Genomic DNA, 20,603 nt, shown 5'->3' on the forward strand with positions numbered 1-20,603 from the left:
TGGAATGGAGTACAAATATGCATGATGAATGCCTTGCCACTTATCGTTAATCATTGATGATCACAAAATGCATAGTGGCTGTACTTGAACTTTTTGGAATGCTTCTAACAAAGGTAAACAAATGTTTGAACTACATTGTAACAGGAAATGCCATGTGAGAAACATATGCTGCATAAAACCTATGCAGCATTGACTGCTGCATAGGTTTTATGCAGCAGTCAATGCAATAGAGGTAATGGATCTCCAAAGGCAAAGAAATTCAAACAGATGCTTTCCTCCTGGAAGACCATGTACTGTTTTGGGATGGACATGATGCTTTTTCCTTTGTGACTCTCTTGTGGAAAAAGAATAAATGTAGATGTTTGCTGGGACTCAATAAAAAAAAAAAAGTGACTATTCGAAAGGTAGATGATAATACCTCTCCTCAGCTGTAGAGTTGTTTTGATTCAGTTCACGACAATACACAATCCCACATTGCTACTTGAATATTTCAACTGCAAGTCTTCTGACATCCACCCTATAGCCTCAATATTGCATCAGCGACTTCCTTCTTTTTCTCTACTAAAAGTGTGATTTTTAGCAGCTTAACAATCAAACAGTAGTGAAGATGACCATGAATATTTGGATTAAAACACTGGCAGCAGACTTCTTTGATGAGGGGGAAAAAAATTGCAGCAGTATGACAAGTATCTCAATGTAGAGGTGAATATGTGGAGAGGTATCTTATAGTATGTGTAAACTTATGAGAATAAAGTAACATTTGCAAATATTGTTGTTTCATTCATTTACAATCAAGAGTAACATAGTTTCTGACTCACCTTGTATAAATTTTTTTTTTGAATTTAGAAAGGTTCAAGTAGAGTGGTATAATGAAATTGCTATTTTCTAGTGAAAAATTGTAACAAGATTTTAACCCATGACCTTAGTAAAGATGCTTGTCTTCCCCCTGCCATTAGATAGGGCAACCATATCTTGGTGCTTTATGCATTATTTTTGACAACACATTGTAGTTGCTGCTGAGATATTTTTTTTAAAAATATTTATTATATATTTATTTATTTGCAACCAGCTGTTGCAAAAGTTAGATGGACCATGTGGTGGGAGCTTACCACAGTCAACTTTTACTGCAGCAAACTTGTAGGACTCTGATCCTAGGAATAAGTTATAGTGGATAGTTTGCTATAGTGAATTTCCTTTAGAATAGCATTGTGGCTGTTGGACTTGAGTTAGGTGGATGACATAAGAATATTCCATATTGATGAACAATTATGAAATTCATATTAGTGATCATGGGCTGACAGTTTGGGATTTAGCTGACCAAATTTTACTCCCTATTGGCTTAAAACACAAATAATACAATAGTGCACGATGAAATTTCATTCTGGCTGGGGTGTCAGTTAAACAGGGCTCCTACTGTTTTCGTCAGGGAATCGGGATGAGCAGTGAAAAGTCAGCTACTGGAACAGACTCAAGCTCAACATCTAGAATAACAACAAACCCACTGTCAGATGAAGTAAAGATAGCAACCATCAGTATAAAAGGAGTATTAATGGAAAGGAAATAGAGTTTGCAGAAGAACCAGAAAAGTACCACATGGACATAACTGGCATCACTAAAACAAGAAACAAGAAGGAAAAAACTGTTGAGATCTTACTAAATAATAAGCATAGGATGCTATATTTTGGCAATAATGATCAAGGAAAGGAAGGAGTAGCAATGAAGATAAACTTCTTGTTTGGAAGGCAGTTTCAAGCAGAATTATATGAGCAAACTTCAAAATGGGGAAATGGACAATGAACCTTATTTGTGCCTATGTTCCAATAAAAGGTTCTCCTAAGGAAGAATTGGAGGAATTTTCAAGTCAGTAGAGTAGGCAGATGACATTAAAAAAAAAAAAAATGAAAAAAGTGGTACTTGGAGATCTAAACAGCAAAGTAGAAAGTGACTTCCACCAGGCATATAGAAATGTTTAGGAAAAAATTGGAGAAAAGGGCAAGGCTTATAATAATGGTAAGAATATGCTAGATTTCTCTTCAGGATATGGGTTACTAACACCATGTTCCAACATAAGGATGTGCACAAGTTCATGTGGAGAGAAGACACAAGAAATAAGAAATCTTGACTATGTTATTGTTGATAATAATATCTTCATTTTGGTTCAGAATACAAGAGTGCACAGAGGATTTTAAATAGGAAGTGACTATCACATATGACATTGAAAAGACAGTATACAAAAAAGTCAAAAAATAATTAAAGTTGAGCAGCTTTTACAGGTAAGCTGTAGACTCAGCTATCTAGATGTCACTGAAGAAAGAATGAAACAGTTCGAAAACAGGAATCAAACCAACTTTTTCTCTGAGCATTCGTTGTCATGTTAGATGACTTCCTATTTCCCTTTTTCACAGCTTTGTCACCAATGCAGGAATGCCTCAAGACTTTGTACTGTCACCTACTTTCTCCTATACATAAATGACCTACTGTCAATCACCAATAATCCTATTTACAGCTTTGCTGATGATAATACTCCCCAATCATCCTATTTATTTGATAAACCATGCACTGCCCATATGTACTAAGTTTCAAGATCGAAGATCATCTTCAACTTGTGCCTTTAAACACTGATCTCCATATCATCCTTCAATCAGAATCTAGTCAACTTCAATGCCACCAAACCATGGTTTTGCCTTTTCTTTCACATAATGGATCTCAGCTTTCCTACCCTTACCCTCAGCAATACACAAAACACCATGCAGGATCTGATTAGTCTGTTTTTTGTCTGTTCTTGAATAGATTTTACTGAAATGCACAAGATCCTGGCATAAATGCATCTTATCTTATAGATTCCTCAACATTTAAAAAAACTAGACATTGCCTTCCTCTCAACATGCTATGCAAATCCCAAATCTGCCTACCAGTGGAATATTGCTCATGTTTGGAGTTGTTACATTAAACTTCTATAAAAATTCTCAATATTGTTCGGTGGAGAGCAATTTGGCTTTTGGATGATTCCTCCTTTACAGACTTGTGTCAACCTCTATCTCAAAGATGCACTGTTTCTGTTCTGTGTTTATAGGTACATCCAGAGGCACTATTCCACTGAACTGGCAGCAATCATTTCCAGCAGTAAGTGAAAGAATGACAAAGAGCAGTAGCTGCTCAGCATCCCTTTTCAGTACAACCTAACCTGCTTCTCCTTTCTGTTTTATTCCATCTATCTCTGTTCTCTGGGACAGCCTTCCTTCATGAAGCATTCCCAAACAACTATAACCTGCAGTTCTTCAAGGGAAATATCATTAAACTTCTTTCCCAACTTCACTTGTACCATACAAAGGCATTGATGTGCTTACAGGATTTTCTTCTGCTACTTTCATAAGTGGTTGGATCTCTCTCTCTCTCTCTCTCTCTATATATATATATATATATATACACATATACACTAGGGGGTTCCACCTCCCTGATGCCTACGGCACCCAACAGTAGTTTACCTGTTGGGTAAACGCCCCCATGTTCTGGACTGGTAGGCCGGTTCTCCTTGAATTCTGATGACTCGAATTTTGAAGACTCTACACTCAGGGTAGTCCCTGAGTGTCGAGTCTTCAAAAGGAGAGCTCTGCCCCCCTCGGTGCCTACGGCACCCAACCCCCCGTGTTCTGGACTGGCAGGCCGGTTCTCCTTGAATTCCGATGACTCGAATTTTGAAGACTCGGCACTCAGGGTTGCCCCAAGTTTCAAAACATTACAAAAAAAGTTACGCGAAAACGTTACAGCCTACATCTGTTTCAAGCCGACGTCACATCCGTTTCCAATTTCAGCTTATTTTATAGTATAGAGTAGATATATATAAATAAAACCCTGTTTTGCCTTATTTTCCTTTGACATAGCTTTAACTGAATTGAATAACTGCTTTAGCAAATTTGACACAAAAATTATCAATAAAAAGATCAAGACTATGAAAATAGGTAAGTTACAGTTAAAAATTTTAACTGCTTTCTTAATAAGGAACCTATAGAAGAAGAAGAATATTTCAATTGTTTAAGCATAATTTTTAGTGAAGATGGCAAATTAAATATAAAAATATTATTATCCTATAGAAATATTATATAGGTGTATCCATGTAGTCTGAAGACTTATCATAGGAGATCCAGACTAATAATCTTTATACACACAATACCTATTATACTTCTTCTTAAATTTATTTACTGTCATGTTCATAACTACTTCTGGTGATATGTTCATTCATTTACAGCTTTTTCCAAGCAAAAATTCTAGTCTGCATATCCTTATTCACCAAACTTGTACTCAACTTCCAGGGGTGACCGTAGTTTTTTTTCTCTCTCTGTTCATCATGTATTGAAAATTTGTGTCAGTCTTATAGAATCCCTTTAGTAACTTATAAGTTTCTGCCATATCCCCTCTTTTTTTTGCTTATCAGCTGAACTTTGCAGCTTACATACCTTTCGTCTCTCTTCATATTGATCCACTCCACAGGACTAGCTTGATCACTTGTCTCTGGATACTCTCCACAACCTCCTGGTCCCAAGAAGCCAGATGTCCAAATCTGGGCTTCTTGGGATCAGGAGGATCAGGATCTCAATAGTCAAGATGCAGCCAAATCATAGCCTTATAAAAAGAGATAATAACTTCACATCTATTGTTATTGTGTTTTTCAACATACAAGTAATCCTTTGTGCTATTTTAAAATAGCATTTTATTTATTATTCTTTAGCTCTTGCTTTATATTGTTACTCATCTACTTAACCCCAACTTGGTTTATCCTCCTGATCCAGGGTATGCAGTCTGATTTTGCTTCTCTCAAACAGTTCCTGATTCTTCCCATGCACTACTGACATTTTTTTTTGTAGCTTCTTAAGCCATGGCACTTCTCCAGGCTGCCTCCTAAGTTTCACAATTACCAGTTTTGCAGTTTAATATAAACCATTTCTTGACTGAGAATTCCACATATTTAGCAACTGCTTAGAACAAGACGGCATTTTGGATGCATCTTCTGATGCTATTACCAGATCTAGCCTTCTCCCTTATATCACATACTGTTTTAGGTAATTATCACTAGGCAACTGTATTACATAACTTCCATTCCATTTTGTTATGTGCTCTTTCCATGTTCTCATTAAGTACACTTATCAAATCTTTACATAATATCTTCTCCTTGCTCTCAGTTTCTTGTTCTTTCATACTTCCCACTTTCACTTTTTCTTTCATTCTCCCTCCTGCTGTGCCACATGCTAGCTGTTTCTCAAATTGCTCAAGCTCACATTGTATCTCCTTGTAAATGTGTTATTTCCTTCCTTGCCGTTACTTCATCTATGTTACTTTTAGCCACTTCTTCTTTTGTACTCTCATTCATACTTTGTCTACTACTGTTCACTCCTTCTACTACATTATCTAAAGCACTTTCACTGTCCTTCCTTAATCATTAATATTAGCTACTTGATCTTGCTTTCAACATGACGCCATTTCTTGCTCATGAAACATTTCCGCCTCCACTATCACTTTTATACAATCAACTATTCAAGTCTTGGCAGTAAATAACTACATGGCCTAAAATCCCTCATGTTACACTCAGTGAATAGGGAAGCCTTGACTTCCATTTTCCTTGGATGCATCAATGCCATGTAAAATGCTTTTTAAATATTGAGTAATAAAATTTGCACATGCACACACACACACACACACACACACACACACACACACATGCTCAACTATACAGCCTAAAGTAATTGAAATACTACCAATAAAAATTACTAATTTTTATTAAAATAAAAAGACTTATCTATATGCCACATGCAGCACAGCTTATGTGTGTAGCACTCACTCATAGAAATTATAAAATTTAAGTAAACAGAACAAGGTTTAACTTATTTTAATCTGTTTTCAAAAAAAAAAAAAATTAAGAGAGATCTGCTGGCATCAGTAACAAAACTAAGTAATAAAAATGAGCATATTAAAAGACATTTTTTTATTATTAATAATAAAATGGGTAAACTAACCTGAAGAGGTAAGGTAATCTAAATAGACTGTACAGTTGAAGAGCAGGAAAATGGGTATTTCTAGCAAAAATGATTGGAAAAATGCTAAAAAAAAAAAAAAAATTGTATCTTAGCTTTTTTTTTTCATGAAACATTTCATGAAACACAAGGAAAAGAAGGAGTAGTCATAGTATTCAACACAAAATATGGGGCTCATCTTCTTGAATGGCAGGCAGTGTCAAGTAGAGTGATTTGGGAAAATATCAGAATATGGGGAACTGGACAATGAGACTTATTTGTGCCTATGGTCCCACAGAAGGTTCTACTAAGGTAGAAGTGGAGGAATTTTTTGAAACTCTAGAGAAAGCTACTGACACACTGAAAAAGGAAAAGTTAGTCCTTGTTGGTGATCTAAATAGCAGAGTAGGAAGTGATTATCAGACACACAGGGGTGTTTTGGGGAATTTTGAGAAAGGAGCAAAGCTAATAATAATGGCAAATACCTGTTGGATTTCTGCTCAGGACATGGGCTAGTTATTACTAACGCCATGTTCCAACATAAAAATGTGCACAAATTCACATGGAGAGAAGAGGCAAGGAATAAGAAAAGTCTCATTGACTATGTTATTGTTGATAGTGATGTTTTCTCCCTGGTGCAGGACACCAGAGTGTACAGAGGATTTGAAATTGGAAGTGATCACTATTTAGTCTTGAGCAGGATAAAATTGAATTTCATATTGAAAGGAATGACATGTAAGAAAGTTTTAAAGCGAATAAAAGTCGAGCAGCTCTCAGATGTCAACTGTAGACTAGAATACACAAGGATTATTGAAGGAAAAATGAAAGAGTTTGAAAACAGGAATCAAACCTTGGAGATTCAGTGGCAAGCCTTGAAGAAAACCCTAATTGATTTCAGCTAGAGAGGCATGTGGTGAAGTTGTCTGCAAAGATAGAAAAATTAGAACTCCATGGTGGCCATAGGAAGTTAAAGAGGCAGTGAAGGAAAAGAAGAAAGCATATCAAAAGTTCCTGGCAAATAAGTCAGCTTGTGTTCTTAGAGAATACAGAGACAAATGTAAGAAAGCTAAACACTGTGTAAAACTAGCTAAACAAAAGTCATGGGAGGACTTTGGTAAGAACATAGAAAATAAATATCAAGAAGGTGGCAAAATATTCTGGAGGTTGTTGAAAAAGCTTAGGAATGGGGGAAAGAGTACTGTAAAAGGAGTTAGATGATAAAGATGACATGAAAACGGGAGAAAAATATATCCTTGAAGTATGGAGTAATTACTTTGAAAAACTGCTAAATGAAACAAGCAGTGATGACAGCACAGTGGTAACAAAACACTGACCAGGCATGCAGTCAGGAATACATATCCATACTTGAAGTAGAAAAAGCCATGAAAGGCTTGAAATGTGGAAAGGCAGCCGGAGTAGATGATATTCGACCAGAAATGCTGAAGCATGGTGGTTTAAAGTCTTACCGTGGCTGCACTGCATAGTTCAGAAAGCCTGGAGAGAGGGACGAATTCCTGATGATTGAGCAGAACTCTCATAGTACCCATATATAAAAAGGGAAATAAAACTGAATGATAATTACAGAGGTATTTCCTTACTGAGTGCTCCTGGCAAGGAGCACTCAGTAAGGAAAGCACTTGCATACATCTTGCTCCTGGGAAGATGTATGCAAGTAAACTTGAGAAACGGTTAAGAATAATTGTGGAAGAAAAGCTGAGTGAAGAACAAGCTGGATTTAGGCCAAATAGAGGCTGTCAGGTTCAGATCTTCACTTTACGACAAATAGTTGAGAAAGCATGGGAATATAACAAAGATCTGTATTTAAGTTTTGTCGATTTGGAAAAGGCATATGACAAGGTGCCAAGAGAGAAGCTATTCAATACACTCCAGTTATATGGTGTCAATGGGGCATTATATCAAGCAATACTTAGTCTTTATTTGAGTTGTAAGTCAGCAGTTAGAATTGAAGGAAGTACAGGAAGATGGTTTAATGTTAAATCTGGTGGGAGACAGGGATGTACATTATCCCCTCTGTTATTCATTATCTATATGGATCACATTATGAAGGAAAGTGGTATTAAACATGATATCAAAATTGGAGATGTTAATGTCAGCTCTTTGCTTTATGCGGACGATGTTATACTTCTAAATAAATCTGCTACAAGTCTGTAAGATTTTCTGACTAAATTGAATAACTGTTGTTATAGATATGGTATGAAGGTCAGCAATAAAAAGACAAAGACGATGAAAATAGGCAGGATCATTGAAAATGTCAACTGTGTTGTGAATGGAGAACCTGTAGAACAAGTAAAACATTTCAGCTACTTAGGCACGATTTTTAGTAAAGATGGTAAATTAAATTAAATATAAAAATAGACAACAGAATCAACAAAGTTGGTATGGTAGGAAGTCAATTGAATAAATTCATATGGAATTCCGACTAATTTCTTTCATATGAATTGAATAAATTCATATGAAAGAAATTAGTCGGAACACTAAATTAGCTGTATACAAGACAGTGTTCAAACAGCTTTAACTTATGGATCTGAGAGCTGGGTCAGAAGTAAAACACTTGACCAAAGACTACAGACCACAGATATGAGAGTCCTGAGAAAGATTAGAGGCGTGAACAGATGGCATCAATGGCAATATCATATTAAAAATGAGGATATTAGGAAAGAACTTGATATTGTCAGCATCCAGGAATGCATTAGCAGAACTAATCTCAGGTGGTATGGTCTTTTAAACAGAATGGGCGAGGAAAGATTGGCAAAACAAGTGTTCTCTGCCAGGTTGGCAGCAAAACGACCCAGAGGAAGACCAAGATATAGGTGAATTGATACGGTACAAAGTGCCTTAGAGGACAGAAATATAAGATCTGATAATGTTGGAGTCTTGACAAGTAACAGACTGATTTGGAGGAAAATTGTAGATAGGAAGTTAGTAATGATGTAAATTTTTCATGTAGTACTATCATATCCTGTACACCCCTTGAGGGTACATTGCAGGAATTTGATGATGATGATAGCTTTTTTTTTCTTTTTTTTTTCTGAGCCTTTGCTATAATCTTCATTTTTTGTTTTAGAATAACTTCCTGAACTGGATTCATGAAATTAGGACTGCTTTAGAAAGACAGAAAAAAAGTAAGAAATTGAAAAGGAAAATGGTTGATAGAAAGTTAGTAATTGCATCCTTGATTATGTTGATCAATCAGTATCGTATAGAGTTTTTCTGCACACATTTCAGTAAAGAGTGAAGATGATGAAAAATTGTAAACTTATATGTGATATGAAAATATGTTCCAAATAATCCAGTAAGTTACAAGATCCTTCTAACTATTCAGAACTGGTTCCCTTAATTAGCCATCTCTCTATCCTTCATTTAAGCCTTTGTAATTCATAAAATAGTAATGTTTCCAAAATGTTTTCATGTATACAGGATTTTTTTTGAGAGGGGGGGGAGGCTGATGGATAGTGTCTCACTGCTGAAAGATCACTGTCACTGCTTCAGCTCCACATTTTTTTTTTTTTTTTTTTTTAACAAAACATTAATGCATTGTACCTCCTTATTGTAGGTAGTAGCAACATCCTATTACAATTGCTGTTGGTATTCATGCTATTTTTTTTAGCCAAGCTGTCTTTTATCGACATCACCTAGCAATCACAAAACATTCAACAAAAGAAAAAGACAGCAATTACAGACACCATTTTGTACCACATTGTTATGAAAATGAATGATATCTTTTGAAACAAATACTCGAGGTAGTACTTTTCAGCGACATTTATTAACTGAAGTAACAAATGATGCCAAAAAAAGAGGGACAAATATTTATATTAAAAATGGAATTGAGATTGATTTCCACAGTTAAAGGACAAGAATAAATTGGTGTGGAAAAAAAAAAAATTACATTGCTGCATAAATCTTTAATATGTTCAGTTTCCAACTAATCTTGAAGCACTATCAATATTAGTGCTTAAAGTATTATTCTTCCCCCCTCCCATTTATATAGAATATGGAGTAATTACCAGAAAAACCTGATATACTTTGAATCATGAAGTTATCAGGTCTCAATGTGTCTCTATATATTGTATGATTATATCTATAGTTATGTACTTACATTAATTAATTTGCAGAAAATGAATTGCAGTCATTTCTTTCATTGTGCATTACTAATCTTGCAAAGTTTGTTCTAGTTATAAGTTTATTCATTGAGCAATTGTAACTTTTATTTTACTTCTCCTTTTCATGGTAATCCAGTACACAGTGTTGTTCAACCCATAGTACATTGTACTATGGGTTGAACATTGTACTATTTTGTACATGTACTGTAGAGGAGTAAAAAATTAAAGAAACTTTGTTCAAATAAAAATGTTAATACTGGATTTGAAGATCATGTGTTCAAACCCATGGTATTACATACTTCTAATTGGAAGGGTATCAGCATTTACCTGGGAATCTTTGAAGAGATGCTTAAATGATTCTTTATCTGAACATGTCCCTAGAGTTAAGGAACAAATAGGTGGAAGTGAAACAGATGCGCAACTTTATTAAACAAGAAATCCATAAGATGTGGAAGGAATATTATGAGAATAAGAATGAGAGGAGTTATAAAATATATAAAGTACAGGCTAGAAAAGTTTCAAGTATTATATGGAAAGCTGAGTTGGAGCATGAAAAGAAATGGCTGTTCTAAATGCAGCTGAAAAGAATTTTATTGTTCTGCTTCAAATAAAAGAAAGAATAAACGTGAAAGAATAACTTTACTGAATGTAGATGTTACGCTTGTGTTAGAAGCAGATGTGACTGTTGAAATAATCAATGCTCACTTTACTAAGACCTATCAGCCTGCTGTAGCTAACATGGCACAGAGTGCTACCATTGCATTCGATGAAGAAATGGGGATTCATGAGAAGGAAGTTCTAGAACTGTTCCATAACCTGGATAAGAATTCAGCAATAGGGACAGATAGGATATCACCTTGTATGCTAAAGGAATGTTTGGCTGAACTGGTTATGCCCTTGACATATTTGTGTAATTTGAGTCTCAACTCAGGAAAGAATGTATCATAGTTCCATTGTACAAGGGTGCATGGTGCAAAAACTGATGACTAACTACCAATCTATGAGTATCTCTAGAGCATTGTGGTGAAGATTATAGAGAAGTTGGTAAGAACTGACATATACACATGGGCTGACAGATAAGCTTGCTTTACTTTACAAGGAACAACGTATATTTACTTAAAATTAGGTCATGACTTGAACAGTTTCTCATTTTATAATAATGTTATAGCCAAGCTGGATAAAGGAAATGGATGCATTATGATTACTATTGATTTTTGCTAAGGTATTTCAGAGGATAAACCACATGAAGGCTATTGAATAAATTTGGAGGATATGGGAGGATTGTTAATAGTTTATATTCCAATCTGTGGCAGCTGGCCACTGGACAGATGTGAAATAGTATATGGAGATGAAGTGATCTACAGATTTAAAGTGACTGTTGGAACATCCCAGGGATTAGTTCTTGGACCATTGTCATCTAATCTATACATTAATGATATTTGGAAGGACCTGTCAAGAGATGCATCAGTTGTTTGTTGATGATGCAAATAGGCAGAGCAATCAGGGATGCTACTGATATACAGCTTGTATGGAAATTTGAATAGCCTGGAAATTTGGGCAAATGATAATGGCTGTCGATTCAGTATTAGCAAAGTAAATGCATTTTTGCATGATGAGAATAGCATATTATATTGATGGTATTATGCTTGAAGAAACATAGGTTTTAGGGATCTTGTAGGATAGGTGGTTGAATTTCAAATACAACTTGGATTAATTGTGATGTTGAAAGGGACATTGAGATGTAAGGATAAGAAAGTCATTTTGCCTCTTTACAAGATCTTGATAGCTGAACTATTGTGGTCAGATTTGGTGTCCTGAGTTATGAGGGGATAAAGAAGCTATGGAAAGGATGCACAGAAGAGTTACAAAGTGATGTTGGGATTATGGAATATAGATTAAAAGGACAGATTGAGAACATAGACTGCAATCAGAGAAGAAAGAGGGGTGTTGTGATAGAGGTCAGTAAACTTCTGAACAGGTGTTATAGGTTAGCAGTAAATGAAATTTTTAATATGCATGGAAGTAAAGTTTGTGTACAGTTAAGAAAAAGGTGAGAGCTATATTTTTGTGTGGCTTGTCTGTTGAAATAGTCAGTGCAACAAGTGCGAATGAGTTTAAAAGAAGGATTGACAGCTTTTTGGGTGATGCATGGCTTCCCTCAGTGAGTTCTTGATTCCCTGCAAGTCTCTGATGATGATGATGATAATAATAATAATAATAATAATAATATCAATGTATTATACTGATTAATATTGCATTATACTAGATCCAAGAGTGTTGTCACTACTGAAAACAATATTAATAGTATCGACTTTTAGATACAAAATGTTGTGCATAATATTCTTCATTTATTTTATAAAGGTGCCTGTGAAGGAGTTGCAGCATGCACAACCTGTCATGTGTATATTCAAGAAGAGTATTTTGACAAAATGGAGGAACCTAGTGAACAGTAAGCAAGGCTGTTTTTAGAAAATACTTGGGGGAAAACATTTGCTGTTTTTGTTTTTATAAAATAAACAACAAATGAATAAATTTATAATTGTTTTAAGTATATTAAAAACTGTTTAAATTTTATATATCCTGTTATGCTTTATAATCATATTAAAACAATTATATTTTTAATATTATCACAATTTTTATTCTAATTATAATACTGCAGTTTATCTCATCAGTGTCATAACGGTAATGTTATGTACCACATGCTGAAATGACATTTGCTCTGGCTAAGGCATTGCTTCCCAGAGTGTAACATGTACTTGTCATGTCTTTCATAAAGTTATCTTGATGAATATACTGGTGGCATGCTTGCAAGTTAGCTTTATGAGAACTTGTTTTCCTAATTACACTGCTGCGAACAAGCAGATGGATGGTTACTACTCTGAGTGTTGCATCTGATTTTTGTGCCTGTGATTTAGTATTTTTTTTTTCTCAGTCATTGTTATGTGTTTGAAGTGACTTTATTTTTGTGGAGTGCATTTTGGCATATTTATTTGTTTGTTGTTATATATAAAGAGCAGATTGCATTATTTTGATTGCTGTCTGAAGTTGCACAATATCTTGTCAGTGTATGAAAAGTGGACATGTAGACTGTGGTGTGTGTGTTTTTTTTCACTGTTAAGCCTATTTGTTTGTAGATCCTCTGTCTGCAAAAACATTTTATCATCTTTGCCTTGGTCTTCCTCTATCTTCTCTTTTGTATCCAGTTCTTTACTTTCTTTGTCCATCTATCTGCATTCGTTTTGTATGATTTTTTCCGCTCTTTTCTTTTTTGAATCCAGTTGTTTATGGCTGTATTTTACACTTTTTTCTAATTTGTAAGTTGCTAATTATGTTTAATGCTATTACACCTATATTTCTTAATATTTTTATCATTGGTTTCATTTGTCTTTTTTTTCTTTTTCTTTTTTTTTTTTTTTTTGTAGTTTCTCCACTTCTAAAAACCTGCCTTCACATCCACTTCACTAACATCCATAGCATTGGCATCAACATAAATGACATTTATCACTTATGTTCATTCGGACCAGACCTCTTGACTGAAACCCAAATAGCATCTACATCCACTATTGTCCACATCCACTGTCCAAATTACACACTACACAATTCCTTTTGCTAAGAAGAGTAAGAAAGTAAAGATTGCGAGTCTGCTGACTTGGTATATAGGACAGAACTGAGAAGAAGGGCCATGATTGTCAATGAGAACATTGTGCAAGAGGAATGGTGTGCAGTTTATTGATGTTTTAAAAGAGGTAAACCGTGAGTAGACATATCGATACAAAATAAATAATGGAAAAAACTCACGTAGAAAGATTATTTATTAGTATAATTTTTGCCTGTGTGTCACAGGCATCCTCAGTACATTAAGCTCAAAATTAAACACTAACTGACAATTCCAAAAAGCGCCACCTAAGTAGCTGGTGTAAGATAACTGCAAAGGTCAATAACTTTCCTAAAAAAAAAAAAAAAAAAAATTAATATAATAAAAAGTTTGGAAAGATTAGCTGATTTGTAAAGTACTATCTCCCATAAAGGGGACAGACGTGAGCCGTCGGATCTGTTTAAGTTAGGAGAATGAAGTAGAGTTTCACATGTTTCTTTATAAAGGCGTTCCATGAGAAACTGACTTTTGTGAAGAACTCTTGTCTTTCTCCAATGAACTCTGTGTCTAGTGAAGATGGCATGTTCAGAAAGTCCAGACTTTTCAGGTTTAAAGTATTCAATATAATTTTCAATGTTCTTCTAGCCTCTATTCGGCTAGAAGAACAATCTTATATTGAATACTTTAAACCTGAAAAGTCTGGACTTTCTGAACATGCCATCTTCACTAGACACAGTTCATTGGAGAAAGACAAGAGTTCTTCACAAAAGTCAGTTTCTCATGGAACGCCTTTATAAAGAAACATGTGAAACTCTACTTCATTCTCCTAACTTAAACAGATCCGACGGCTTACGTCTGTCCCCTTTATGGGAGATAGTACTTTACAAATCAGCTAATCTTTCCTAACTTTTTATTATATTAATTTATTTTTTATTTTATTTTTTATTTTTTATTTTTTTAGGAAAGTTATTGACCTTTTTAGTTATCATACACCAGCTACTTAGGTGGTGCTTTTTGGAATTGTCAGTTAGTGTTTAATTTTGAGCTTGATGTACTGAGGATGCCTGTGACACACAGGCGAAAATTATACTAATAAATAATCTTTCTACGTGAGTTTTTTCCGTTATTTATTTTGTAGTTTATTGATGTGTAAGGTGAGTTTAATGAACGAATGTTTGTTGGGCATACAGTATTATCTCGCTAATCCAAACCCTCCTTAGAACCCTCCAGTAATCCGAACTGTGATTTGAAAAAAAAAAAAAAAAAACAGTTTTATTTATTATGTATTATTATTTTGTGTGCTATTATTTTTATTTAATAATTATTATTTTAACTATTTAACTATTATTATTTATTTTATTATTATTACAGTACAGTATTTTTTTTTTTTTCATACTGTCGATTGTATGGTTACACTGTAGGCCTATTTTGATTTATTGTGTGTTCACGTTTGCTTTTTTATACTTTACAGTACTTACTGTATTGTCAGCATGAATCACCGCTGTCGAGCATCATAGAAAAAACTGTGGCCTTCTAGAATTTACGAAGATACTACGGTGATACACAAAAAGCGGAAATTCAAAACTGGCATAATTTGGTTAAAAATATAAATCCAAATGTTGAAATTTCACAAACAGATGTTACGGAATGGATTACAGGCAGAACCGAAAGTGAATTCGAAATCAAATGAGATGCTTAAATTATAAATATGATGCTACAGAATGAATTAGCAGACGATGATGACGATAAAGGTATTCGAAGAAAAAAAAAGTAAAACACGAAGAAGCAGTCGACAATTTTAATATGTGTATAGAATGGGCTAAGCAGAATGATACGCCATTCCACAAAATTTTATTGCTAATGCAGCTCAGAGAAGAAGCATTCGAAAAAAGTTTAGCTTCCAAGAAGCAAAAGAAAATCAGTGACTTTTTTACAAAGAAATAAAAAAAAAACATTTTTGTGTAATTTTGTGAAACTTTTTTTTGTGTGTTGTGTACAAGAAAGTGATATTTTTTATACAAATTAAGTTATGTACTGAGCTATGCAATTTTATTAAATCAGAATCCTCAACAATACAGATACATACAAACTAAATTTTTTTACTAAAATAAACTTGTGTACTGTATTATTTTTTAAGTTTTATATTACAGTATAGTAGCATTTTTTCTATCAGTTAATTTATTTACAGAATTAAATTGATGTACCATTAGAATCTGATTATTTTTGTCTTAAACGCTAATTATTGTTGCTTCTTGGGGGAAAATTCGCTAATTCGAACTTTTCGCTAATCTGAACAAGTGCAGTTTTTATTAGTTTGGATTAGCGAGATACCACTGTATATAAGGATTTATATATGCCCAACAGACTACATTTGAATGGTTTTGGAGTTAGAGGTTTGGAGAAAATGTTGTTTAGTGAGTGTGTGTGTGTGTGGTAGGGCAAAACCAGGGAAACTAGAGATATTAGGGAGGATGAAATCAAGCTGGCCACCCCTGTGATAACTGAGCATGTGTACAATAATGATTATGCAGTGCTGAATGGGATTTCACAGGTTTCTAATTTGAATGGGTTGGTAATGACGTTACGCAAGGGTAATCGTGGTACAAAGGGATATTGATATGCATGTACACGAATGCAAGAAGTATCAGGAATAATGGTGAGGAGTTTTTGGCATTGGTCAGCTTGACTTGACCAAAAATAGGTATGAGTGAGACCTGGTTGACTGAAAATGATATAGTTACAGGGATAGAATGTAAAGGGTATTGTATTTTCAGGGAGGATAGAGGGAACAGGACAGGAGGCTGGGTATTGCTGGTGATAGCTGAAGAATTACTACTAACAAAATTAGAAGTTAAAGAAGATTTTAGGTTTGGAGAAGATGGTTCATTTGAGGCTGTCAGGCAAATAGGACAAAATATGTTGTTGAGTGCTGCTATAGACCCAGAGGGGCGGGGGGGGGGGAGGTCCACAAGAAGAGATGCTGTGTAAAGTGGGACTTAATGTGTGAACTTCTGATTCCTTTGGTTGTTTTAATCTTTTCAATCTCTCCTTGTTCTTTATTTATTATAAAACTGTTACCTGTGTATATATTCATAATTAGTTCTTGTATTTTTCTTATTTTTAATGCGGTTGTCTCTTAATTGTATTTATCAAATGCTTTAGTTAAATCTAATGATTATTTTAAATGATTGGTTAACCACATATAAATGAAATTAGAATTCATTAACTCCTGTATGTTTTGCTCAGTGTAACACGAGCATCATTCAGGAACAGAACAAAAGAATTGGATACAAGATTCAAAATATTTCACGTGTCAGTTGCTGCTGAGTGAACAGGCAACAACACTAAATTTCCAGAGAACCAAGCTGGCTGAAGGATGATAATTATCATCCTTCAGCCATCTTGGTTCTCTGGAAATTTCTCTCTCTGGAAATCTCTTGGTTCTACACCTCAAATTTCTTCCCAAATTTGCACCATCTGCAAACAGCTGTATATCACCATTCAAGCTCTTCTCAATATTATTTATATATAAATTAAACAGCAGTGGCACATAAACAGACCTTTGAGGCACACCACTAGTGAGTTTCCTCTTCTGGGATATTGCTTCTCTCCATACTAATACCTATCAGACAGCCAATCTCCAGTACAGTGCACTGATCTGCTATCCAATTCCATCTGTTCCATTTTAATTACCAGCTTGTCATGTGGCAATCTTTCAAAGGCTTTAGCAAAATCTAATATCACTGTGTATGCATCCCCCTTTGTTCAGTGCATTTGTCAACTTGTTAGATTAAGTAAGTATATTGCTAAAACATGATCTTCCTTTAGCAAACCCTTGCTATCCATCAAAGGGTAAGTTGTTATCAACTCATTTCTGAAGCCTGGTCCTCACAAACCTCTCAAATGGTTTGTGGACAATTCATCGCTGGTAAATTCATCACAGAAAATTCATTGCGTGAACTATTGATCGGAAAAAATTCGCAGAAAATGTTATTCACTAGAAAATTGAAATGATATTATTTCATTGACTTTAGCAAAATCTAATATCACTGTGAATGCATGTTGTGAAAATAAATTTCACAAAATATAGTTTTTATTGTGTGTTTATGTATTATTTATCATCATCATCAAATTCCTGCCATGTACCCTCAAGGGGTGTACAGGATATGATAGTAACACATGAAAAAAATTACATCATTACTAACTTCCTATCTACAATTTTCCTCCAGATCAGTCTGTTACTTGTCAAGACTCCAACATTATCAGATCTTATATTTCTATTGTCTAAGGCACTTTGTACCATATCAATCCACCTATATCTTGGTCTTCCTCTGGGTCGTTTTGCTGCCAACCTGGCAGAGAACACTTGATTTGCTAATCTTGCTTCACCCATTCTGTTTAAGTGACAATACCACCTGAGATTAGCTCTGCTAACGCATTCCTGGATGCTGACAATATCAAGTTCTTTCCTAATATCCTCGTTTTTAATATGATATTGCCATTGATGCCATCTGTTCGTGTCCCTAATCTTTCTCAGGACTCTCATATCTGCAGTCTCTGTGCTTTGATGTTTTACTTTTGACCCAGCTCTTAGATCCATAAGTTAAAACTGGTTTGAACACTTTTTTGTTGATTCCGTTTTCTATTTCCATATTTAATTTACCATCTTCACTAAAAATCGTGCCTAAGTAGCTGATATGTTTTACTTGTTCCACAGGTTCTCCATTCATAATGCAGTTGACATTTTCAACGATTCTGCCTATTTTCATTTCCTTGACCTTCATACCATATCTATTACAACAGCTACTCAATTTAGTCAGGGAATCTTGCAGACTTGTAGCAGATTTATTTACAAATATAACATCATCAGAAGTATAACAAAATTTTGAGATCAGGTTTAATACCACTTTCCTTCATAATATGATCCATATAGATAATGAACAACAGAGAGGATAATGCACATCCTTGTCTGACACCAGATTTAACATTAAAACATCTTCCTGTACTTCCTTCAATTCTAACTGCTGACATACAATTCAAAGATTAAATATTGCTTGATATAGTACCCCATTGACACCATATAACTGGATCATATTGAATAGCTTCTCTCTTGGCACCTTGTCATATGCCTTTTCCAAATCTACAAAAACTTAAATACAGATCTTTGTTATATTCCAATGATTTCTCAAACATTTTTGTAAAGTGAAGATCTGATCCTGACAGCATCTATTTGCCCTGAATCCAGCTTGTTCATCACCAAGCTTTTCTTCCACAAATCTTCTCAACTGTTTCTCAAGTATACTTGCATAAATCTTACTAGGAACACTCAGAGAAATACCTCTGTAATGCTCACATTTATTTTTTTTCCGTTTTTATATATGGTACTATTAGAGCTCTACAATCATCGGGAATTTGTCCCTCTGTCCAGGCCTTCTGAACTATGCAGTGAAGCCACTGTAAGACTTTTATACCATCATACTTCCACATTTCTGGTCGAATATCATCTACTGCCTTTCCACATTTCAAGCCTTTGATGGCTTTTTCTACTTCAAGTATGAATATGTATTCCTGACTGTATGCCTGTTGAATGTTTTTTACCACTGTGCTATCACTGCTTGTTTCATTTAGCAATTTTTCGAAGTAATTATAACATACTTCAAGGATATCTTTTTCTAACTCTTTTTACGGCACTCTTTCCTCCATTTCTAAGCTTCTTCAACAACCTCCAGAATATCTTGCCGCCACCTTGATATTTATTTTCTATGTTCTTCCCATGACTTCTGTTTAGCTAGTTTTACACAGTGTTTGGCTTTCTTACATTTGTCTCTGTATTAACTTATTTGCCAGAACTTTTGATATGCTTTCTTCTTTTCCTTCACTGCCTCTTTAACTTCCTGTGTCCACCATGGGGTTCTGATTTTTCTATCCTTAAGACAACCTCACCACATGCCTCTCTGGCTGAATCAATCAGGGTTTTCTTCAGTGCTTGCCACTGAATCTCCAAGATTTGGTTCCTGTTCTCAAACTCTTTCATTTTTTCTTCAATAATCTTTGTGTATTTTAGTCTATAGTTCACATCTGAGAGCTGCTCAACTTTTATTCTCTTTAAAACTTTCTTACATTTTATCCTTTTCAATATGAAATTCAATTTTATCCTGCTCAAGACTAAATGGTGATCACTTCCTATTTCAAATCCTCTGTACACTCTGGTGTCCAGCACCAGTGGGAAAACATCGCTATTGACAATAGCATAGTCAATGAGACTTTTCTTATTCCTTGCCTCTTCTCTCCATGTGAATTAGTGCACATTTTTATGTTAGAACATGGTGTTAGTAATAACCAGTCCATATCCTGAGTAGAAATCTAACAGGTATTTGCCATTATTATTAGCTTTGCTCTTTTCTCCAAATTTTCCCAAAATATTTTTGTATGCCTGACAATCATTTCCTACTCTGCTATTTAGATCCCCAACAAGGACCAAATTATGGAGAAGGAGGATGTTTCAGTTGATGTCTAAGCCAATCAAGTTGATGTCTGCGTTGGGTTTCAGTCAAGGGTTTTTGGTGTGCCTCTTCTAAAATAGTGGACTTATGATTATGATCCTTTCAAGAGTAACCGAGTTTTGGTTCCGAGTCTTAAGCAGGTTTTATTAAAGTTATTAATGATTTGTATTGCTTTTTTTGGTGGAAATGTTCCATTTTCTCCATGATATAAGAAGATAGCCTGAGAGGTTTCTTTGTAAAGCCTAATTTTTGTTTCCAAGGTAATGAGGGGCGATTTCGATATATTTCTTAGATTCCTGTGTTGATTTGAGAGCTTTATATTTTTTTAATATTATGTCATTTACAGTATTATTTATATTTGAGCCTAAGTATTGGAATT

At 34.6% G+C, this 20,603-nt stretch overlaps 1 protein-coding gene across 1 annotated transcript in view; it reads left to right on the forward strand.

Moving 5' to 3' along the window:
* The window catches only part of Fdx1 (Adrenodoxin-like protein 1, mitochondrial Ferredoxin 1), a 78,354-nt gene that overhangs the window by 34,171 nt on the left and 23,580 nt on the right, over window positions 1–20,603 (forward strand). The window contains exon 4 of the mRNA XM_090415950.1: window positions 12,488–12,575. Within this exon, the coding sequence (XP_090272076.1) occupies window positions 12,488–12,575 (88 nt within the window). The remainder of the gene's footprint in view (window positions 1–12,487; window positions 12,576–20,603) is intronic.

Source organism: Typopeltis vanoorti, chromosome 3 (genome assembly GCF_054136105.1).
Source record: "Typopeltis vanoorti isolate ZY-2024b chromosome 3, IOZ_Tvanoo_1.0, whole genome shotgun sequence".
In the NCBI taxonomy this organism is placed as follows: Eukaryota; Metazoa; Arthropoda; class Arachnida; order Uropygi; family Thelyphonidae; genus Typopeltis; species Typopeltis vanoorti.